The 25613-nt window shown below is 43.1% G+C and overlaps 1 protein-coding gene across 1 annotated transcript in view; it reads right to left on the minus strand.

Annotated features, from left to right (window-relative positions):
• DOCK2 (dedicator of cytokinesis 2) overlaps positions 1-25613 on the minus strand; it is a 408525-nt gene that overhangs the window by 292597 nt on the left and 90315 nt on the right. Inside the window, exons 23-25 of the mRNA XM_060008407.1 lie at positions 13604-13712; positions 2360-2430; positions 471-577 (exon numbers count right to left, since the gene is read on the minus strand). Of these exons, the coding sequence (XP_059864390.1) occupies positions 471-577; positions 2360-2430; positions 13604-13712 (287 nt within the window). The remainder of the gene's footprint in view (positions 1-470; positions 578-2359; positions 2431-13603; positions 13713-25613) is intronic.

The raw sequence follows: 25613 nt of genomic DNA on the forward strand, positions 1-25613 counted from the left end.
GCTCTCCAGGAAATACCGTTACGTGAAGAAAGGCAACGTCTAGAGCAATTGTATAACATGCTACTATGAGAGTAGTAATAAAAGACCAGGGGAGAATATATAGTTAATGTGTGTTTGCTTGCTTTTATAGTGAGTGCCCCTGGAAGCAAACACAACAGGAGACTGAAGCCCCTGGTGCCTCTGTGAAGGGATCAGACCTTTACCTACTTCTCACGTAGAGCAAAAACCTCACAGCAAAATGACTCCAAATTTAGCCTCTCAGTAAACTTTCTCAGGAAAACAAACAGTTCAGCCTATGTTTTCCCTAAATTAGTTTAGATTCTGATATCTAAGTCGTCAGCTACTTTCTGCTTTTCCCCTTCATTCAGACCAAGGGAGTTGTTAGAGAAGAAACATTTCCTAACTGCGCAGCATGTAATGAGCACGTGGGGTTTCTGGCACCCCAACCGGCCAGGATGCTTTGCACTCACCTTGCTTTTTAAAGAGGTTGCTCTGGACTATCTCATTCATGGACTGGACTTTCTGCTTCTGGAGTTTCTCGGGAGGGATGCAGGTATAGAACTCATAGAGGAGTTGGCTAAGGGCAGGAAAAACCAGAGCACGCAGAGCTCGTTAAACCAATGTCTGCCACCTCCTGGCACTTACAGTCTGTCCATCCCCAGCCTGCCAGCTCTGCAGGGGCAGAAACAATGTACCTCTTGCTCCCTTCGCCCCCCACCTCCGTGCATGATAAGCCTTCAGTAAGTATGCATAGTTGGTCTTGGTGTTGAATACTGACAGTGTTCAAAGAGATGTGGAAATCTGAAAATAATATCAAGAAACCCAACCACTTACTGTGTGTATCAGGCACATGTTTTGCACTTGACATCCACTGTGCCATTTAAGCCTCACAATTCTATGACGTAGATCCAATGCTTATCTCAATTTTACAAGTGGGAAATGTAAGGTTTAAAAAGGTTAACTAACTTTCCCAAAGTTACACAGCTAGGGAGGGTCAAAGAAACAAGGGTTCAAAACCAGATTCTAATTTCATTGCCATGCCGTTTTATTCACTAATGTTTTATGCTTAGTAATGTTTTATGATAAATCTTAAGATCAAAAACGTCCTTAATTTTTAAAAAAACTCTGAAAAGTTGTGGGTTAGAACCAGTTTGGGATATGAAAAAGGAGATAGCTCTTTCCAAATACAGTGAAAATAAAAATACCACTGAAACAAAATTACAGCTCCTGTCAGCTTTCCAAAATCAGCTCATTGTGCTTATTCATTCTTTCAAATCCTTATTAAGCATCTACTTAATATGTGACAGGCAATGTGCAGGGCAGTGGGATACAATAGGAACAGACTTGGTCCCAATTGGCATGGAACTTACATTCTAATGGAGGTCAACGTACAACACAAAAGCAAGCAAATCAATACAAGGCCGTAGATGCGATGAAGGAAATGAACAGGGAGTTGTGTCAGAGAGTAACGGTGCAGGGGTTGAGGGAGGAACAGAATTTATTTACAATGTTCAGAGGTAGCTTCTCCAAGAAGATAACATTTAGCTTGAGACCAGAAGAATGAGAAGAAGCCAGAAGAAATCTTCGTATGAACAGTGGATAAACTGACGAGAGCTGAATAAAGTTTGGAATGCACTGAAAAGAATTGTGCCATGTTTCTTTCTTAGTTTTGACAGCTATGCTGTAGTTATCTAAAATGTGAACATTAAGGGGAGCTGAGTGAAAAGTATGCAGGAACTCTCTATACACTATCTCTGAAGTGCTTTTCCAAATCTAAAAGTATTGCAATATAAAAAGTTTTTAAAATCTTCTATATGTTATCTTGGAACTTAAGTGAATTTAGGAAAAAGAGGAAAAGGGTGTATCTGGCTCAGATGCCCCTATTCTAAGAGCATAAGCACAGTAAAATAATTTGTTCCTCCCATGAGAGGAATGGGGTGAAGAAGGAGCGAGCGAAGGGGAGCCCATCTCATTATCCCATTAAGTGTCCATAGGTTGTTCTCCATTTGTAACTACAGGGCTTACAGGGCAAAGACTGGAACCCCAAAATAACCTTCAAGCCCAGGTGAAATGGAGACATTTACACCAAACATCAGTTTTTTAACCTACATGGTCGTATCCTGCATCACTGATATTGTCAAAGAAGGATGTTTACTTTATAGTTGGTTTTCACCAAATCTGACACAACCCAATGAAACTGTAAAAATCCCACACCAATATCCCTGCAGGGAGCTCTGACCATGTGTCCTCCCTGTCCCCGCACTGAGTGCCTGGCTGGAATTACCCACAAGAGCTCTCCTCTCCCTCTGAATCCCTGGCTTGACAACAGAGCCCAGGAAAGTACACACCATAAGCTCACCTGAGTAACTTTGCATCAAAGACGGTTTCCACATCATAGAGGACAGATGGGATGTATTTCAAAGCTGCCACCTAGGTAGAAAGTGAAATAAACATGAGCAGTGCCCACGGCCAACAACTCTGCCTGGTGGTGAGAATACTTTGCAACATAACACAGATCAAGGGAAAATGATCCTGAATCCTGGGCACTGCTACAGTGATTCAGACTCTGCATGTAGATTGAAACACCAGGTGTACTTCTTTCAAAAGTTTCTTCTGTCTTCAAGGGAGCAGAAATGTAGAGTAGAGCAATCAAAACCTTTGAGGTTATACACACTTACAGTCAAATCCTGGGTCTACTCCTTAGTGGCCAGGTGACTTTGGACAAAACACTTACCCTCTCTGATGTCTCAATTTCCTTATCCATAAGATAGAGGAAATAATGTCTATTTTGCAGGATTATACAGATTCAAAATAATATAAATGTGGCATCCAGCAGAAAGCCAGACATATTTGCGTGCTCAATAAAGGGTAACTTCTATCTTTATTGGAAGATGGTAAGCTTGAATTGTTTTGTTGGTGGCAAGGATGACATGGACTGAGTTATTTCTATTTTCTCTCCCTGGCCAATTTGTGAACAATCGTCAGCGTGTTTTGGTCCACTAGCTGGGTTAGGAAAACTGGGCATTGTGGTGGATTGTTTCTGTCCTCTGTGCAAGATAACTGATACATCCATAGGTGGGAAAAAGACCCAGGCCCTTGCAAAACAGCACCATTTGCTAAACAGCAGAGTAGACTGTAATTTCCACAGGAGGAGTTGTAAGTCACATAGTTGGAAAATAATGTTTAAAAATCTGGTAGATGTATCCATTTTATATTTTCTTCTTATTTTTCTGTATATGCTAAGTGTTTTATAGTCAACAAGTATCATCCTTTTACAAACAGACCAAAATTAAAATAGAGAAAATTCTTTTTTTAAAGAAAATCTTATCCTAGCCATATACAGTTGCACTTCTTAGTTAACATAAATAACAATTATGACTATCCTCTGAGAGTGTGCAGTGGAGCAGACACCATGCTGTTAGATTATTTTGTTAAACCTTATTTCAGCCTACAAGGGATACACTATTTTCATAGATCAGGAACCACTAGGGCATCAAGATTCAATAACTAACTAGGTCACAAAGTTAGCAAGTGGCAGAGCCAGGATTTAAGATCAGGCAGGCTACTTACAGCGCCACTCCTTGCAGCCCTCCAATAGCACTGTTTTTCTCCATGCCCCCACGCTTTTTTGTCTTGTTAGTTATGATGTTTACAAGTCAGTATTATATGTTTGATATTAAAAAATTCACACAAGTATTAGGGTGAAAATTGTCCCTGAAGTCCCACATCTCCATCTCAGCCCCGATCCCTACTCCTCAGAAGGGATCACTGTCAATATTGTGGTGAGTCCCAACTGTTTTCTGTGCATGAACAAATATGTGTTTGTGTGTGTGTGCATGCATGTGCATGTGCACATGTATGTGTGTGATTATACAGTTCAGTAACTTGCTTTTTGCAGTTAACCATGCTAACACCAGTATTTTTGCACATCACTTCATAGAGTGCACTCTTCATTTCTAATCACTGCACAACAATGCTCCCATGGGTACACCAAGTCCTCCTTACTGACGGACTCCATGCTATCTTTAGTTTTTCTTTATTATAAAATAAGTGATAAGAAAATATTAAAATATACATCTGTGTATCTGTGAGAACCCCTGTGTGATGGATGGGCTGCTTGAAGAGAAATTAGTGTGTAAAATGTATGTACACATATGCAAATGTACATACAAATGTATACACATATACGTTTTAGGAGATAATGTCATATTAACTTAGAAGCAGTAATCAATTTCCTTCTACTCCTTTCCCTATAACCTTGCTAACACTAGTATACAAATCTGTCTCATTTTGTCAATCTGATACATAATTTGCAACTGCAATCTGCGAATTTTTGGATCTAGTCCAGGTGGGCACCTTTTCTATACTTATTGAAAAACTGTATTTACTATATATAGCTTGTTTATATTCTTTCCCCATTTTTCTTTTGGGTGATTTCTTATTGGTGTGGAATTCTTTATATATCATTAATATTAAGCCCTTTGCACAGCTACATGTAAAAGAACGAAATTAGAACACTCCCTAACACCATACACAAAAATCAACTCAAAATGGATTAAAGTCCTAAATGTAAGACCAGACACTATCAAACTCTTAGAGGAACACATAGGCAGAACACTCTATGACATAAATCACAGCAAGATCCTTTTTGACCCACCTCCTAGAGAAATGGAAATAAAAACAAAAATAAACAAATGGGACCTAATGAAAGTTAAAAGCTTTTGCACAGCAAAGGAAAACATAAACAAGATGAAAACGCTCAGAACCCTCAGAATGGGAGAAAATATTTGCAAATGAAGCAACTGACAAAGGATTAATCTCCAACATTTACAAGCAGCTCATGTAGCTCAATATCAAAAAAACAAACAACCCAATCCAAAAATGGGCACAAGACCTAAATAGACATTTCTCCAAAGAAGATATACAGATTGCCAACAAACACATGAAAGGATGCTCAACGTCACTAATCATTAGAGAAATGTAAATCAAAACTACAATGAGGTATCACCTCACACTTGTCAGAATGGTCATCATCAAAAAATCTCCCAAAAAAATAAAAATGGTTCTGAAGAACCTAGGAGCAGGAAAGGAATAAAGATGCAGACGTAGAGAATGGACTTGAGGACACGGGGAGGGGGAAGGGTAATCTGGGACGAAGTGAGAGAGTGGCATGGACATACATACACTACCAAATGTAAAACAGACAGCTAGTGGGAAGCAGCCGCATGGCACAGGGAGATCAGCTTGGTGCTGCTCTGTGACCACATGGAGGGGTGGGATAGGCAGGGTGGGAGGGAGACACAAGAGGGTGGAGATATGGGGATATATGTATATGTATATAGCTGATTCACTTTGCTATAAAGCAGAAACTAACACACCATTGTAAAGCAATTAAACTCCAATAAAGATGTTAAAAAAAAAATTAACCCCTTTGCAGTAACACATTTTGCAAGAATCTTCTCTTGCTTGTCCTATAGTTTGATTGTTGCTTGTCTTTTAGCTTCGTTTATCGTACCTTTCATTGCACAGTAGGATTTTAATTTGTATGTTGTCAGATGTGTCAGATCTTTTCTTTACATTATTGGATTTTGTGTCCAGAGATTTATTCTTTATTTTTTCAAATCAAGATGGCAAGAGTTAACAAGATTCCAAAGTGAATGTTTCTAAAACTAGGGTCTATTGGGACACCCTTTTCCCATAGGATGATGTTAGGTATTCTGTGGCGGGAAGGTGGGGGGGTAAGGAATTGCAATCAAATAATTAGAGGAAAGTTTGATTTAAGCAAAGATAAACCAGTAAGGTGTTTCTGGAGGGGGTTTTTTGGCAGAACTTTTCAGAATTTTAATATGCTAAGATGCATTATGACATTCTTCCAGGCAATTATAGTACACAGTACATTTCAGCCTAGTTGGTCAGGCCATCTGTATCAGGAAACATCAAGATATGGCAAAAGCAGATGCCTGCAGGGCTGGGAAAGCAGCAGAAAGAGTGAAATGAGAAGAGCACAGGCCAGTGGGAAGTGAGGAGGTATGTGGAACCCACACTCTGCCTAAAGCATGAGTCCTTCTTGTTCACTTGTTTTAACACTGTGCTAGCCAAATCAAACACGCCTGCAGGCTGCACTGCTCCCACGGGCTGCCAGCGTATAACCCCACATCCTAAAGAGACATCTGAGGCACATGCCCTGATAAAAGCCCATCTGAGCATCCTAGCAAACTACTCCTTCCTTCACTCTTAGGCTGAGAAACATAGAGCTCTGGGCCCACAGGCACCTGGGGCGGGGGTGTGGGGGGGATCTCTGTGCTCCACCCAGCACTTGCATGCTCCGAGGCCCATTTCTTCACCCCCTGAGCCTCAGCATCTTCATGTGGGGCAGAGAGGAATGATGCAAAATAAAGTATATCTTGCAGCTATTGTAATGCCCAGCACGCAGCAGGCCCCCAGAAGTGCGTGTGCTGGATCTCTCCTTATCTCATCTCTCTGACACCAGCCCTCATTACCCAGCACCTGGACAAAGTGTAACATGGACTCATCATAATTAAGACCAAAGTGAGGGAACAAAAACAGAAATGAAATTCTCGGCGAGTCGGGGAAAGCCAGGACTTCAGTGTCTGCAGCAAGCTGCTGGCTTTCAAGGGCTGCATGTCATTCCAGGGCTTCAGAGTGATACTGTAGAGCACTAATCACCAGGTGTCTACATGGACACTCACACTTAAACGCTTCAGCTATTAGTAAGGAGGAGCTGGGCAAAGCTGGGACAAGGGCTGCTTCAGGAGGAGCCAATCTTCCCAGCCTCCCAGCCCTGGGCTGGCAATAAAGTAAAACAAACTGAGGGGTTGTCATGCTGAGACTCAAAGGGTGTTACCACCTCGACAGGTGTATTAAACTTCCATTTGGTCCAGGGGGCCTCACAGAGAAATGGCAGGCCTGTGGTTTTCTTTTCCAAAGGGGACAGGAAGTTTGCCAAGTCTATTGTCACAGCCAGCACTGGCCTCAGGAGGCCTGTCCACAGTCCTCACCTTCACACAGCCCTGACACACCTGAGTGGAGTGATAGCAGGTGGGTTCAAGCAAGCACTACCACCAAGCACTCCCAGGAGGCAGAAGAGCTCAGCCATAAGACCCGCTGGAGACCTCCATTCATTGCAAGTTTCTAAGGTCTGGGACTAGAAACAGCTTGGCTTTCTAGACCTGTTGGCCTCCTGCGAACTGCGCTGCTCTACTGTTGTTATTATCTTTACTCTCATTAATATTACTATTGCACATAAACTTATATTCCTGTGTAATTACTTTCATCCCATAGTGTATATCCCTATATCATATATAATATTTAATAAAAACAAACCGATGTTTTTATGTAGGTGTGTATGTGCATATATATACACATATACCTGTGTATATATTAGGATTAAAATATATTAATCAAAATAGCAAACCATTATCGGAAACTTTATACATGCATGATCTCATTTTATTTTTACAACTGCTCTATGAATAGACACTGTCATCCCACTTTACCAGTGAGGAAAATGATAGCACGGAGAGGTAAAAATAACTTGCCAGAAGCCACATAGCTAATAAGCCACATACACAGCAAAGATATGTACCTGATTCTGTCCAACTGGCTTCGGACCAGTACGCTCTGCTCCTGCCTACCCTGCTTGAGGAAAAGTTTCCATCTTGGTAAGTGCAGAGGTTTTAATACAGGAGACAAGGCTGAAGTGGGGGAGGAGGTAGATAAAGAAACATCTCCCATTTAGGAGAATGGCTTTTGAAAGAAGGTACAGTTTTTCTGATATGCCTTAGGTTAAGAATCCTCTTCACCACATATATGAAGGTTGCAAGAATGGCCACCAGGACAACATTCTCCAGCTCAGTAATTAGTTTATAATGGGGCACCGAGTGAATTTCCTAGATGAATCATCAATTCCAAGCCCCTCTGCCAGAAGCCAGGTACCGGCCACAAGAAGAGAGCCAGCCCCAAATCAAGGGATCGTGATTTTACTGTGGCCCTAAGAGAAGTCGCAGGAAAACACTTGAAATGATTGCTATCCAGATGGACTTCACCAGAGCTGATAATCCTGGGCTGCTAGGACACAACAGATGTTTAAAAATAGCAACAAAAACCAAAACCACACAGTTGCACTCCCTCAAGCTCAACGGGGATTTGTCTTCTACGTGTTTCCAGGGTTCCTTATCTCCCCCCGCCCTCTCTTTTTCATTCTAACCAAGACTGCACAGTGTTGGTGCCAGCAGACACAGACTTCTGGGCAAAAGAACACATCCTGCAATGGTGCAAGGTTATACGAGAACACTAGACATCTTCCTCATTCAAGAGCTCTGACAATATTCCCATCCCATCAATTTTCAACCCTTTTATTTTAGCCAAGTAATGGACAGTCAAGGTCCATGGAAACTGGACAAACAGTGTTACAGGGGTTCACCGCAGGTGACCAGAAGCAGCAGCTTCCTTATAGATGCTAAGCTGTCCCTGAGGAAAATACATCCCCTCTCCCCAGACATTCACCCTTGCCACTGGTCTTTCAGTGAAAGGGAAGGGAAGAGGGACCAACAGGTTCTGGGATATGAATGTCTCTGTGCTTTCTGTAACCCAACAGTGTGTTGGCCCCTGAGTCTTGGCATGAGGCAGGAGAATTCAGTGTTTAAAATGGCTGGCTGAAGAGGCCAAGTTCAACTCTAGGTGGGTCCCTTTTACGTGAGTGTCCTTGGGGAAGTTAACTCTCTATGCTCCAGTTTCCTCATCAGGAGAATGAAGGGAATAAAGTCACCTACTTTATAGGGTTGATGTGACGATTAAATGAAAAATAAGAGCTATCAATGGGACTGCAGCACCTCATTGGAACAAAATTTCATCCTACCCTCCATAAATCCAACATTCCCAAGTACTGCCCGTAAGTATAGGGTAGGTGGTTACGAAGGGGACAGTAAAGAATCATTTAACAACTGGAGATGAAACTCCGGCTCTGGCTGTTAGATATGAGTCTCCCCTCTCCTACCTCTGGGGGCAGCCTGTAGGCCACTTCTCCAGAAGGAACTACCTTCTTCCCTTACTTCGGACATGTGGGTGTTTTACAAAACTTAACAATGAAAAGAGAGGAAAGGAAGAGGCCTCCTTAATTAGCCTGGCTTCATAACTGCAGACCAGACATCTGCCCATCTGTACTGTTGTTTACGTTGCTCATTGCTTAGCCACCTAGCATTTTGCCTGAAGACTCAGCTCTTTAATGAAACCATACTTTCAAACTCTGGGCTTACACAGCCTGGATTCAAGTCCCAGACCTGCCACTTCTCAGCTGTGGTTAAGTTACTCCATCTCTCTAAGCCTCCACTTCCTCATCTGTAAAGTAGAGATAAGAAGAGTATTTGCCTAATAAGGTGGTGGTTATAAAAATCAAATAAGCTAACAGTATATGTAAAGGTTTTAGCTCAGCATGTGACACATAATAAATGCTAGAACATAAAATAGTGCAAACTAGTATTCATTCTTTCATTCACTCAGCCAAAAGACATTCAAGTACCCACTATGTGACAGCCACTGTTTCAGATACTGGAGACCTAAAAGGCAGAGCCCCCTGCACTCCTGGACACTCTAGTGGCTATATTAGCAATCATGTGTGGCGATCATAGTGGCCAAGGGAGCATATCATACAATTATGAGTTGCTTATTTATTTCCACTCATACCATCAACTTGGAGAATTATAAAGAATCATGACCTAAAGGAGAATGGGTCTAATGGGTCTGCACAACGTCACCAAATGGCCATTACTCACACTTGAGCTACATCCAATTCACAACTGTCTGGTGTTGACTGTCTCATTCTGCCATCAGTTTTATCAACAATATTCACAGGGCTGGCACACATGGGGACTTCTGAGCATACAGCCCATTCTTGAAAACACGTGGAAACCCCTGGCCATACCCATTCGTTGTGGCTTAGAGAAGAATATTAACTTTGGAGTTAGAAGAGCTGGGTGGATTGAAATCATAGCTCCACCACTATGAATAGGTATAATTTAGGATGAATTATTTAACCTTATGAGCCTTCTGTGGACACTGAAGACAGCGATTCCTTGCAGACCTTTGGTAGGGCTAAAAACACTGCATGTGAAAGGTCAGCTTCATGCCTGACACACGGTAAGTACTCAATCAGTGGAACGTGTTTTTAATGCTCCCTCTACCCTCTTTGGATGGCTAGCTTTAAATTCTCCATAGCTTTGGGTGAGCTACTGCCATGCCAGCTCTAAACAATAAGGAAAACCACAGAAAGCAATTCACAAAAGCCAGATGAAACTCAGACATTGAGAAATAACTTGCTTGGGCCCCAAAACTCACAATAGCCAAAGCTGAGATTGAACCAGATAGGCTTTACTCTGAACTGAGGCAGGCATGAATTAGGGTTTCCACCTAAGCCACTACCCAGCTGGAAGTAGAAAGTCTGGACTAGAATGTCAATCATTGGCATTCTTACTCCGTGCTCTCATCCAAAACTTATGGCAGACATTACTAATAGATCACAGCATTCTTTCCTACTGTACCCCCATGCAGGCTCAGAATCAAGACTACAGTCATGTTGTACTATTTCACTGGTGAAACTTTTCCTTCCTTTTTTATTTTTCATAGAGTCAGTTCTTGTGAGTTTATCCTCCTTGAAATTTATATCTGTTTCTTGATCTAACAGAATAACTGGATGACCTAACACTGTTCGACTTCATGTGACAGGGTTAGAAACAAAAATATTCCCTTCCAGATTCCACTATAGGAAAATGCCCTCAAGGCTTCTGTTTTACGATGAGGTAAAGGAGGGAGAGATATAAATGACTAAAAATTATTTAAATGGAACTATGTAACAGGCTTTACACACCATGCTTTACATGCATTACTTTATTTAATCCTCTCAATAATCCTCTAAATTAGTCTTCCCATTTTATAAAAGGATAAACGAGGCCCAGGAAACTGAAGTGATTTGCCCAGTGTTACCTGCCCAAGGGGGCATGCCCCATTTCCCACCCAGATCTCTCTGGCTCGAAATCCAAAGCTCTTTCTGCTGTAGCAAATGTCAAAGTCTGCAGAAGATCTCTTGTGTGGGGTTTGCTAACATCAAATGGCCTTGACTCCTTTCCCCTCATCGGCCCATTCCTGGCACCCTAAAACAGCATTCAGTTTTTTTCAAATGGTATTGCTCTCTGTATTTGAATATGACTTTACATTCTTCTTTGACAACTTTTCAACAACCATAGGAATAGATGGAAAGCATCACTGATTTTATGTAACTCCTAGAAGCTAAATTTGACCCTTAAAGTAAATTTAAAAAGAGACAAAGTCCCTTTCCATGACTTCAGGGTAGAAATCCATAAGGAGAAACCAGCATAACCTGGAAAACAAGACATTTCTGACACAGTTACCCAGACAATAAGAACCTGGGTTCTTACTGACTCATGCCAAAGCCATAATAATCCTATTGGCTCTCTGCATTTGCATAGCATTTTATAATTGGCTCTTTTGCAGACAATGTTCATCTGATCCAAACAGTGAAGTTCTATAGATGAGGAAACAGAGACACTGAGAAGTTCAATCCAGGGTAAAATCATATTGCTGATCAAGAACATTCTGTTGACCCAGGTCTCCTCAGGACCAGAAATTCTCCTGGCTCATCTTTTTGCTTCCTTGCTTCCTTTTTTTTTTCCTCCTTTCTTTCCCTACCTTCTTGTTCCCTCTGCCCTTTATTCCTTCCCCCCAAATACCTGTAGTTCATCACAGGGAAAGTGGTGCTGAAATTGGAAAGGGTGGCTCTAGGATGGCTTATCCCCTTGTCTTTCTCAGGGTCATGCGGTCTCTCTCCTGGCACCTCTGCTTCTCTGGGGCATCTACTCCGATTTCCTCCCCACCAACCGGCTTCCTCTGTTTGTCCATCATTTCTGCTCCCTCACACTTCAGCTTCCTTGGAGCCTATTTCAGACCTGATGCAATGCCACAGCCTCTCATTGCAACCGGGCATCCTCAGCTGTCACCGGATATCCTAACACTCACTGTGTGGTCTCTCACTGGAAATCAGCTGCTTCCAGTGTGATATCAGTGTGAAGAGGTGTGGAAATCACTCTGCCTCCGGGGTGATAGGCTCTGGCTCTTGTCATATTTCTTCATGCTGCCCCCTGCTCCCGTTACTCCCTTTGCTTTGAAATGATGAGGGTTTGAGGAATAGAGGGAAGACTTTAAAAAAAAAAAAAAAAGACTAGCAAGAGGGAAGAGAAGGTGAAAACTGTAAGACTGCAGCCCCAACTCATTTCAGAGAAAACCACCATATCCCCAGCAGGTGCTAAATGTGGAGTATAAAGAACAGTTTGATGTAGCGGCTCAGAGCATGGTTTTAGAGCCAGGCAGAAAGAGATCTGGATCCCAGCTACACCCCTTAGTGCATAGGAGCCTTTCAATTTCCTTATCTATAAAACAGAGATCTGAACACCTATTCCGAGGGTTATTCATTCAACAGATATTTATCAAGCATCAACTATGTATTAGGACTGTTCTAGGTGCTGAGGATACAACGATGAACGAGACAAAGCTCCCCTCTAAGGAAGCCATTAGCAGAGTGATTCCCAAACCTTGCTTCATACTAAAATCAAGTTGGGAGATTTTTAGACTCCCTTTTCCCTAGTCACACTCCATACTAATTAAATTAGAATGTTTGCTGGTGGTAGTCAGTCATCAGAATTTATTCAAGATCCTCAAGGGATTTTAATATGCAAAGTTTGGAATCCATCATGTTAGCAGCCAACACTCCCCAGAGAGACTTCTGCCTTTGCCTCCTCACCTGCATTCTGGCTGAACTAGTACCTCATTCGTTCTAACCAGAGGCTGGGCAACCCCAGGCATAGCTAGCTAGTGAGTATTTAAATTAGCAATTAAAAAGAAAACTCTGATCAAAAGAAGAGGAGGTACTCTGCATTAACCCACTGGTTTAAATCAATGTGTCTGGGTTTTCTTCTTCCTAACTCATGAGGCAGCTCTTCCCGAACACTTGTGAATAAATGCTGTGAAAGTCAGGAAGTCTCCCTGAAACAGCCTCTTCACTCAGCCTCTTGGCTGCTAAACTCATTCTCAAACATAGGGTTAGACCTCAAGGTTTCTCAAAGATTTACAGAGTTTGTAGATCATGGACCACTAAATTACAGGACCCATTTTCTCCAAAATATCTCTTGTTTATTGAGGACATTCTCACCCCAAAATGGGAGCTCAGTTTATGGTGTGGAGAATAAAAAGTGGACGATTTAAGAGACTGACAACTTAACTTCTCTCACCACTAGAAGTGGATCGGGTTTGACCTCCTTCCTTCCAGGGAGCAAAAGCTTCAGAGTTATTTAAGAAGAGGCACCACTACCTTCATGGGAAACGAACAATAAATATGTCATCCCCTGCTCCGAGGAGCCCTTGGTGTTCACGACCCTTACACCACAGGCCCAGCCCAGGCCTTCAATTAGCACATGGCTGCTATTCAAGCAAAAGTAGACGTTATCTCACTACGCTGTTATCTATCAGATGACCAAGGGAAAAGACAGAATTGTTTTCTTTTGTATTGTAAACCAACCTGCAGAAGGATGGTTGTTTTATATTGACTTTTCATCAAGTTGTTGATGGATTCAAAGAGGCGTCTCATGGATTCTTCAAACTCCATCTGTTCCTTGCCTTCGTAAAGCCTGAAAGAAGACACATCTGAGTCATTTCTCAAGCCAACAGGCAATACCTTTGAAAGTGTGTGCCAGCCACAAACTTCATTTGAAATTGGGAAGAGACAGGGGTGGAGATAGGGACTTAAGGGGAGGGGGCTTGCTTCAGCAGTCGCTGCTTGCATATGCCATGAGACTCCTCATTAATCCTACCATAAAATTAGCAACCGTTAAGGATATCCTTGCAGAGATTTTCAAGGCCTGTCTAATATATACATGTGACTTTTTATAGAAACCATCCCCTCGCATAAAATCAGTCTCCAGGCCCCTGAGTCTCAGTGCCCTCGTGGCCCAGCCTTGGAGTGTCGTTCACCCCAAGGCCTCTCCAAACAAGCTTTTATTGCCAACGGGTGAAAATTCTGCAGCCTAATCTTTGGCATTCTGGGTGAAACACAGAGAAGGGTGCTTCTGTCTCCCATTCAGATAGAGGGTCTCCTGTCACAGCCCTACACAGCCAGACACCACTGAGCTGCCAGCTGCCGTGAAGGTGCTTTCCCCAGATAAAACGCCGACACACTTAAGGGGTTTATTTGCTCCATCAATCACCGGTCGAGCGGTCCATCACGGCCACCTCAGCGCTGTCTCCACTCAATCCCCCACCCATGCTCTCGCCCCTCTTTTCTTCCTGCTTCTCTCCTACCTCTTTTCTCTGTCTTTAAGTGTGCGTCTCTCTGTTCTTCTTCTCCTGAGTATCACTCACTTTGTCTCTCTGTCAGTCTCTAGGTGTCCCTCTGCCATTCTCTCTCTCTTTGACTTCATCTCTCTTTCTTCTGTCTCAGTCACTCTCTGTGTCTCCTTCTCTTCTTTTTTCCTAAGTGGCCCCTTCCTAAAGCCTCCTGAAGTAAGAAGCTTAAGGGGAAGCCAATGCCAGATGTTTCAATCCACTACAGGGATCCGGAAACTGCTGCTGACTTTCTGGGTATCTACTTCAAGGTCATAGAGACAAGGCTGTGAGAGGAGCCAGGAGTCCTAAGGCTTCTCTCCTTCTCTGTCCCCACCTGTCCCATTCCTCCTTCTCTTCTTCCCTTCTCCCCTCTCCTACACCCCTCAGTCCTGAACACAGAGATGTTCTGCCACAGACGATGTGTTTTAGAGTCAGCCTGGGTTCCAATCTCCACTCTGCCCAGTACTAACTGAAGACCTTATAAATAACAGCAAACATCACAGAGGATCACTCTGCCCCAGGCACTGTCTGTATTATTAACTCACATACCCTCATCACCACACCATGGTAAGGGGCCCCATCCTTATCACCATTTTATAGGTTGGTGACTTAAGCCCAAGGACTCCGCGCCAGTAAGTGTTGGAGCCAGAATTCAAACCTGGCCATCGGCTCCTAAGCCTCCCTCTCAATCATTTCGTAGACCACTGTGCTCAATGCTTTACCACCTCTCTTAATTCCTGTAAGCCTCAGTTCCTCACCTGCAAATGCAGGCTGTCACAGCACTGTGTCCAGGGATTATGAGGAGCCCAGCTCACATGTGACGTGCTTGGCACACACTGGGCCCTGGTAAATGCTAGCCATTGTCTTGTTGTTGTTAATTGTTGGAGTATTACACCGATAAAGACATAAAAAACTCTCAACAGGTTGAGACTTGCCCAAATCCCATCCAAGTGGAAAAGATGAGACCAGGTCTGGCAGGGAGGAAGGGAGGGTCTGAATTCAAAGTGGTGATGCTTTCCCTGTGAGATGGTGCTGTGAGCTTTTCTCTGTGCCCAAAGCTAAGCTAATGGACGGTCCATCCTCCAAGGCTTTTGCCTTGAAATCCCTTGCTCTTTCCTCTAGCCACAGCCGCCTGAAAACATCTAATAAGCGACATCGTAATTCCTGTTCCTGGTCTATGGTGTCTCCCTCCCACATTTAACAGCCAGACGTGGCTGCCCATGGTGAGCTCATCATAATTTACATCATTATTTACCATGCATGGACTTTCTCTGTAAGGCGTACTTATTTGTATATTTGTGGCCGTATGTGTGTGTGGCTTGCGGGGTGGGCGGAGGGGATCCCACCAGGTCCTCTTCTTGGGAACCACTGGTACTGCCAACAAAAATGGTCTCCAGCAGCTTTCTCCTGCTGGTGACCCTAGCGCCCCCCACCCCCAGCCCACCTCCCATAACTGAATAGTCCCATGGCAGCTCCCTCCCTGGAATTCATCATTCTTAACAGAGAAACAAAGAAATGGGCTTTGTTGGGAGTCATCTTAAGGCAGTGCTCCAGGAGGAAAGTTCATGAACTCCTGCTGAAGAGATCTTTGAGGCTACCCTGGTTCCTTACATCCCTGAGTCTGGTTATTTAACTCTTCTTGGATTTTATAAGCTGCACAAATATCCCTCCAATAAACTCTCTTTTTTTTTTTTGCGTAGACTAGCCCTGGTTGGATTCGTTGAAAACTCCTGTCCAGTCAGAGCTCTGCAGGGTGAGACGGGCTTGTTCCTGCAGCTCCCTGGGGTTCTAAGGCAAGAGCTGCTGGGAACGCCAGTGAGCACTGGGTCCATGCTTCCTATTGCACAGATGAAGAGACTGAGGGCCTGAGTGCGGAGGTGACTCAGCTTCATTACCATCTTTTAAAGGTTATTTGACTGAGGTAGGAAGGAAAAGAGACTTTTAGGCGGTAAAATCAAGTCGAGGTTTTCCACTCAAATTTAAACTTGGGAAACTGAATTTAATTTCTACCAGCAAGACATGTGATTCGCTCTAGGTCACAGACTGCACCAGTGGCATAGCTAGACCCGGAACTCAGCATTCTTCTCCTTCTATGCTCTGAGAACCTAACAGCACAGCACAGGTGACACAGATCTTATGAAGCCAAGACTGGGGTACCTGCCTCCCTGGGAATCTAAGCTGCTCCCTGCTATTCATGTCACAAGTTAAGTACCTTAACACCACACTCTAGTCAAGGGAGGGAAATACATTCTATACCTGCTGAAGTTTTATAGAGGGTAAAAACAATTCTGTTGGGGAAATGGCTTGCGTTTTACAGTTGACTACATCATTAAGCAAAATTGTTGCAGTCTTGTCAATTGTGTGTGTGTGTGTGTGTGTGTGTGTGTGTGTGTGTGTGTGTGTGTGAATTTTTAAGCCTGGGCTTTTATTTGCTGGGAATGGGAAGAACAGTTGAAGAAAATGACTACAGTTGGGAAGAAGAAAGGAAGCAAAAAACTAGTGTAAAGAGCTTTGCTGTCTAGCTAGACTCCTCCATAGACTGGCTGTTTGGCCTCAGACAAATTACATCTCCGAATCTTACCTTCCTTGTGGATAAAACAGAGATATAATGCTCATTCGAAGGGTTATTTTAAGGTGAAAAAAATGGGATCGTGCATCTCAAGTGCTTAGTACTATGGCTGGCACTTAACAAGTGTTAAGTAAATATCAGTAATTCTTGTTGTTGATTCCTAAGCACAGAAGTGATCATACTGGCAAACTCTCTGATCTGAGTGTACGTAAATAAAAGGAATATTTCTTAGAAGGAGTGACTAAGGAAAAAAAATACATAAAGCCTTTAGATTATGTGGAAGAAATAAACTGATGGCGGTGGGGGTGGGTGAGGGGGGCATTCAGCACCATGGGACCTCCCCTGAGAAGCATAAGGAGGAAAGAAAAATAATGTCTTGTCTATCTGCAAGGCTTTAAATGTGGCCTTGAAGTCAAGGGCACAGCAGATGTGGTTTCAAGGTCCTTCTTTAACACTTGTTCTCTGTATATAGCTTCAGGAGGGAAACATTTTTTCTGGCTTCAGAGCACCTAGAAACCAGCTGATTCCGCCAGGGGACGAATTATTGAAGGGCCCAAAGGCCCTGACCACAAGAAAAACTGGAACACCCTGCGAGGCGCTGTTCTGGGGCGTGCAAGCCCAACCACGGCAGGCACTCAGCTCCCGGGGCTGGGATAAATACAGCAGTGCTCGGCTGGCATGTGATTCATTAAGGAGACGCTGTGCACAGCTGCGCACTCACTAAATGCAACTGGGGCCCCACATGGAGTGTACAATGCCTTGCACCACCTTCTCTGTGCAGGTACAGAAAGCCTCAGCCGAAGACAGAGACGCCCACCTCAGGCCAGCAGCGCAGGGAAGCAGAATCGCACCAAGGCAACCTCGGGCTGCAGAAAGCCAGGAGGAAGATTCACCTGAGAATCCAGGGTGGAGAGTTTCCTGAGTACCGGCCTCTTTACACTTCTATACCTCATACCTCGGCGACGTCCAGCTCCCCGAGCCACCTTCCCAGGAATCCTCCTGATTTCCTACCCACCTCTTGGAGGCAACATAGACATTTAAGTGAGACTGTGTCGCTTTCCAAACCCTGCTGTGACCCTTGTCAGCTGGGTGATCTTGGCTAAGTTTCTTCAGCTCTAGAAGGCTCAGTTTTCTCACTAGTAAAATGGTCCTAGCCCCACACAGTTGTCCTACATTAAAATAATGCATGTAAAGCGATTAGCACAGTGCCTGGTGCAGAGTTAACACTCAATAACCATTAGCTATTGTTATACGGTAGCACTGGTTTCTTCTGGATCCGCTCCTTTCGGCTTTCTAAAGTCTTAGGAGAAAGAAGTCAGCCACTTCATAAACACAACTGCCATTTATAGAGCACCCACTGTGTGCCAGGCACTGCAGTGGAGGGAGACGGGAGCAGGACCCAGTCCCCAGCCCCAAGAAGTCAGGAGGCAAACCCACAGGTAAATCATATATTGCCGGGTAGCGAGAAAAGCTGAACAATAAAAGTTTAATATTATTGCTGAGTGATTCCTAAGGTTCAGGCACTGTGCTCAGTTCCTCGCACGGATTAGCTCATTTGATAGAGGCTCTTATTATCTACGTCTTACCTATGAGAAAAGAAAAAAAATTAAAGAGGCGTGAACAAGGGGAATGGAAGCTGAGAGGAAGGAGCAGGGGCCCCGCTGACACTGACCTCAGTTAGCCACCTACCTGAAGGTCCCTCTCAGCCCTCAGCACCTCGCCCCCCTCCCATGCCACCACCACAGCCTGTCCCCCGCCTCCCTCCTTCCTCCCAGAAGTCCTGGAAAGGCCCCCAGGATTAGACCTGGGCCTGGCTTGCCTCTGTCTCCCTTACCTGGTCACATCTTTTGCCTCAATTTGCTCTTGGCAAGACACACACCTGACTCATTTCACAAGTGCCTGGGAGCAAGACCAGATTCACTGGAAGCTTTTAAAAATGAAAATTCTATTTTAAATGTCTCCATGATCTTATACGAAACTGAGCAAAATTACTTAAATAATGAGATCTCACCACACCACTCTGTTACCTTGCCATACAAGTCAAGATACTTTTGTGTGCCCAGCGATGCCAGGACATGAGGAATACTGTAGAAGGGAGGCCACTTACCCAGTGCATTTCCTTAGATGAATGATATGCACTGCACACAGCATTTAATGCAGACTGTCACAATGACTGAGGCTTCCCTGTTAGAATACTTCATTCTTTATCATCACCACTTACTTGCCTGTCTTCTCCACTGGAGGATAAGCTCCGTGCAGGCAGAGATCAAGGCTATTTTGTCATAATATCCCCACGTCTAGCAAGAGGCACGGAACATCAAAAGTGAGTTTTAAGCAAACGCATCAACAAATGATAAATTATTAAATGAATGAACTTCAGCACCTTCAATGTGGATGTACAGAAATGTCTTAGGAATCCACAGAACTCATAGAAGTTCAGCTAATGCTAACGGTACCTAAACAACATCGTGAGGATGCTATTAATAGTCATCTTCAGCTCTGCCACCTTTAGTTTTTATCATAACTTTTACCACTAAGATGACTAATACTGTTAACACCTGCTACTTATTAAGCATTTACTATATGCACCAGGCACTATGCTAACCGCACAAGTTCACCCAGCTAGTAAATGGCACAGTCAGGATTTGAGCCGAGGAGTTGTCTGGCTGCAAATTTCACTCCTTCAACCACTAAACAATACTGCCTCCTGGAACAGAGCAAAGAGCGAGCAGATCCCTGGGACCGGAAGAAGTCAGGTGGATAGGAAAGCATCATTTGCCCCTGGGATGATATCCTGCAACTGTGTAGGGAAGTGAGATGGCTAGCTCTCACCTTTTTTTGTTCAGGCTCTAAATCCACGGTTACTTGGCTGGTATTCCTACCCCTGAGCCAATAATTCGCTCTATTACAGGAGGTGTAAATTAGTGACTTTACAAAGAGAACCATTAAGCCATTCATGGTTGCAGAAGAGTAATTATTCTGGAAAATTCACAGCAGTCTAAGACCAGAACCTACCTACCTCTCTATTACCTCTCTGTCTCTGTCTGTCTGTGTGTCTCTCTGTGTCTCTTCCTATCTCTTGTCTCTGTCTCTCTCTCTCCACATCCCTACCATTTGGGATAAAGAATAACTGTAGGCAAACCAGCTGAGTCTGTCTGAAAATCATCCTTGCATTTATCGTTCCTGCTTATAGAAAGAAACCCTTCAGTGCACTCAGCAGGCACATTTAAATCAAAGCAATAGGGCTGGAAAGGGATTATGAAGGAGAGGGTCCCCTCTCTGGTTCCGCTCTTCCCCACGTGGTCATCATCACCATCGCCACCCCCTCTCCCACCACCAAGGTCTATGCTATGGACCTGAAATGAATCAGAAATTGCAGATTAAGACATGGAATTTTGGTGCAATGAGCCTGGAGTGAGCTGCCCAGCTCAACAGCGGCCAGAGAAAATTTCATTTGAAGGGTAACAAAGTTGAAATGTAAGGAGTTATTCTCAGAAGAGAAAGAGTAAAGTTGTACCCTGTTAGAAAGGAACTATATAAGAAAGGGCTAGGATAACTACAAAGTTGCCAGTGTGAACTGGCAAGCAGCTCTGGTGGCCAGAGAGTATTTCATGAAGACTTGATTGAACTGAATACTACCAGCAGTCCACAGGCAGGGCTCAGCCCAGTTCCTGGTGCCAATCCTTTTGTCATTGACAAAATTATTTCTACTTGAGCTGCTACTTCTCCAGAATCTGACATTTGAGGTGGATTGCCCCTTCGGGCAAACTGCAAAGAAGTTTCACTAAACAGTCTTCTTCCTGTAAATCACCCCAGGGAAGAAAGATTTGTAGATGAGAGGGAAAAAAAGGCAAACTCAAAGTGTGGGGTATCCTGTTTTGAATAATGTCTAGAATGAATGCACAAAAATTAATGCAATCACTGAAGAAAAACTGCCTCAGGTAGAAGTGTAAACAGCTTAAATTAAAAAAAAAAAATAGAAGTTAACAATATGGACAAAATGAAAGAAAAACAATCCATCTAAAACATTCACTTTACTTTTAAAATATGGCAACCCTGTACAATAAATTAATAGTAAGTAGGTAATGAAATGCAGGCAAAAGCTAAGTTATGAATAGAGTGTGATGTATGCCCTGTGCCATCCTTCATTCTACCGAGAGGAGCTGCAACCTTTATGTAATTTGGCAGGAAGAACTAAGTTGCCTAAGTCTGCACTTAGGTAAATTTCTCCATTAGCATGAAAAATGGTATTCAGGGTCTTTTCCCTCAATATAATTAGAAATTGAGTGTTCCCAAAACAATGTTCCTAAGGATAGAAACAAACACACACACACACACACACACACACACACACACACACACTTCCACAGTTTCAAGACATATAGAGAAAAAGACGGATTACATCATCTACTTGAAAGAGAAGCTAATACTCAGCAAAGTCCTTCCAGCTCTTTCTCTTCAGGCCAAGTTGGTCTAAAAAGTTTAGGTACTAAAAAGAAACTATGTCTTGACTGCTTCTCTTACCATTTCTTCCTTTAGTTTTTTAATGACCTGGGAGGTGTCCTTGGTATCTTTTTTTAAAGTTTATTGAAGTGTAGTTGATTTACAATATCATGTTAGTTTCAGGTGTATGGCATAATGTCCAGTATTTTTGCAGATTATACTCCATTAAAGGTTATTACAAGACAATGGGTATAATTCTCTGTGCTATACAGTATATCCTTGCTTCTTATCTATTTTATATACAGTAGCTGTACCTGTTAATCTCATACCCCTAATTTGCCCCTCCCCCCCTTCCCTCTCCCCTTTGGTAACCACAAGTTCATTTTCTCTATCTGTAAGTCTGCTCCTGTTTTGCAAATACATTCATTCATATTATTTTTTAGATTCTACATGTAAGTGATAACATACAGTATTTGTCTTTCTCTTACTTATTTTACTAAGCATAATATTCTCTACATCATAACAGAAAAAAATTAAGTTGCAGAATAATTACACACATGTGCACACACATACACACTTTGTAAAATCTGTACATTAAATTGATCATTTCATTACCTCTTAGAAAAGGGATTGTGTCAACAGTCCCCTTATACACTTTTATATTATATTCTGATTTTATAACAAGTAAATACTGCCTTTAATTTTAAAAAGATCTTTCTACTCTTTTTGGGGGGTGGGGGTGGGGAGTGAATGTTTCTTGGCCTCCAGTTCCTTTCTACAACAATCCTTTCCCCCAGGGTCTTTCCTGAACTCTCTCATTCTCATCATAGGAACTAGAGCTGGAGCCAGGAGGTCTAGCTCAAGGCCATACAACTGGTGGCAGTTTTCTCTCTACAATCATTGAATCAAGATGCTGACTTCTCACCTACTTCCTGGTTCTTGGCATGGACTGCCTCTAGAGAAACACTTGCCTAAGAAATGTAAAGTTAGTATTACTCTAAACGGTGGTCATGCCAAAACCATCTAAACTGTGCCCTTTCAGTCTGTGGTTTTCCTAGAAGTATAAGTAACCCTGGGCTACATGATCTTGTTCCACTGAGAGCCTTGACATTTGGTGTGTAGAATTAAATAGAATTTTTAACAGTTTCTTTACTAATGGTGCTGGTTTGAAAAATGCATGTGCAGTAAAACTCTTTGTTTTGAAATCTGGGAACACCTGAGGAAGTGTCGAGTCCAAACACGGTGAGGTTTGCATTACTGGAATCGTCAGTTGAGTGGTAGGATGGCTGAGGGCCAGAGAAGTTGCCAGGAGAGGGCAGTGTGGCAGAAAGACCAGTGGTCTGTGTCCCTGGACTGAATTCTAGAACAGATGTCAGCACCATTGTGTATTGTCACCTTTAGGAGGTCACATCACTCTGGGCACCGGGTCACTCATCTCTAAGGAGACACATTATCATTGAGGGAAACCTCCAGGATTCCTAATTGGCTTCTATTGTCAAAGAGTCAGCATGGGGTATGACAATCATCCAAGGGCAACCCTGCTCACTCTGCAGAGCTCCCCAACATGACATGGCCTCATAGCTGCCCAAGCCAGAGCCTGGGGTAAGTAGGGGTGGATCTTGAAGAGCCTGAGGGTCATTCAGTCATCAAGCCCCATTAATTCCACCCCCCCAAACCATTTTTTTCCAGCTTTATTGAGATATAATTGACATATGATACTGTGTAAGTTTAAGGTGTACAACGTGATAATGTGATACAAGTATATGTGGCAGAAGCATTGCCACAATAAGGCTGGTTAACACATCCATCACCTCACAAAATTACAGTCGTGTGTGTGCATGTGTGTGTGTTGAGAACTTCTAAGATATACTCTGTTAGCAACTTTCCAGTACATGATACAGTACTGTTAACTACAGTCACCAAAGCCATTTACCATCCTTCATCCTCATCGGCACCATCTTCATCCAAGTCCCCGTCACCTCTCACCAGTAGAGGTTTCTGAACCATCTCCCGTCTTTCACTCTTACTTCCTTTCAATCCATTTTCTACACATTGGCCAGAGGGACCAATTTAAAAACACAAATGTTATCATACCATTCACTTGTTCATAATCCCTTTTTTTTTTTTTTTTTACTGTATAGCACAGGGAACTATATTCAATATCTTATAATTAACGGAAAAGAACTGAAAAAGAATACAGATATATATATGTATAACTGAATCACTTTGCTATACACCTGAAAACAACACAATATTGTAAATCAACTACACTTAAAAAAAAAAAAAAAGAGTCAGTATAGCTCCCAATTTCCCTCAGGATATTGTCTAAATGCCACGGCCTGACCTTCAAGGATCGTCAAGATCTGTCTCTTCCTGTCCCTCCAGGCAATCTACTGCTACTCTCATCCCTCCATCACTGAATTCCAGTCACTTCTGCCTTTCCACAGCTCAACTGAGTCAAGTTCTCTACTGTCTCAGGGACCTCCCTCCAGCTTTCTTTTCACCAGTTACACCCTCCTCCTCTTTACCTGCCAACTCTTACTCATCACTCAGGTCACAGATGGCACTTCCTCCAGGACACCTCCCTGACTTCATGATGAGATATGATCTCCTTGTTATATGCTCTCAAGGCATCTCACACACACATCTCTCTTAATTTCATATGCGCCCACACGACTACCTGCTTAATGACTCCCTTCCCACCTAGACTAAAAATCCCATGACTAGGCTTGAGTCTCTCTGATTCATTGTCGTATTTCCAGTGCTTAGCAGAGTGGTCCAGTGGCTACTCAATAAATATTTGTCGGGTAAACACTTGATTGCTAATGCAAACCAAAACCTTGACCACTAGACAAATACTTCAACGACACTTTTAGAAACTTTCATTATCAAGTCAAGGGCTTAAAAAGAAGGACCAAGTTTTAGGGCTCAGTGTACCTGGGACAGGTATACAATGTGTTGATGCTTAATGTAAGGAAGAATAAATGCTGAGTTACAGGCCTTTCAGAAGCTGTATGCTCAGAGGGAAATTAGATTTCCAGGCCTCGGATGACCTGTGAATTAGTTACAAGGCACACATTCCTCCTGCCCCATGGATACCCCTAAAATGGAAAATGGCACAGTTCCAGGTTCAGAGAAGCAGGACATGCAGTGTGTGTAGCAGACCAAAGCTCCCGGGCAGGGCCCTCAACAGGCTCTCTACTGGTTTCTGGGGTTTGGGAGAGGCCACCTTCTAACATGTATTACAATGGAGGAGGCACCAGATTATCACATTAAATCATATCAGAAGAGGAAATGTTGATCACAGAAGAGGGGTCCTGATCTAGAGGTGAGCTTTAAAACCCAGGGCTGCATTTCAGTCACCAGACCTTAATGACCCAGTTGTGCGTACCTGGTTTAAAACCAAACACAGAGAGCAAGCCATGAGGGACGAGGGAAGGGAAAACTAAAAAATAATGGACTCTCTAAAGTCTAGGAGAAGGACACTTTTACTTGGCTTGAGCAGTTGTGTTTAAGGTTTCCATTAGATAGTTACTTCAACTATAAAAATAGTTGATAATAAATATTTGTTGATCACCTACTATGCACCAATCATTGTGCTATCAAGGAATTTATAAGAAGAAACAAAAATCAACCCCCAAATATGTAAAATGGCAGCTATGATATGTATTTGGGTGTCAATTTTTATTTCTCTTTCCAAATTCCTTGAGAGCACAGTAATTGATGTATAATAGGTACTCAACAAATATTTATTTGTGATACATACTTGAAAGACAAAATACATGGGCAATGAGAATTTAAAGAGGTTTGACCTAGCCAGAAAATACAGGGATAGGTTCTCTGAGGGAGTGATGCTTCAGGTGACCCAGGAAAGGAGAATAAGAAAGAACTAGGAGAAAAGGAGAAGAAAGGGCATTCCATCCACAGGTCAGCAAGCACACAGGCCCTGCAGCAGAAGGGAGCCGAGTGGGTCAGAGGGACTGAATGAAGGCCCCTGAATCCGGAGTGGAGAGACTGGGTAAGCCGGGTGAAAAGAGGCTGGCGGGCAGCCAGGACGGGACCCTCGCAGGTCACGTGAAGTTTTGCCTTCATCCTAAGAGCAATGAGAAGAAATTAAGAGGATTTTAAGAAGGTGAGCACCTCAGTCTGACCTGAAATGTGGAAAGATCATTCTGGCTGCAGTGAAATTTAAAGA

Source organism: Delphinus delphis, chromosome 3, assembly GCF_949987515.2.
Source record: "Delphinus delphis chromosome 3, mDelDel1.2, whole genome shotgun sequence".
NCBI lineage: Eukaryota > Metazoa > Chordata > Mammalia > Artiodactyla > Delphinidae > Delphinus > Delphinus delphis.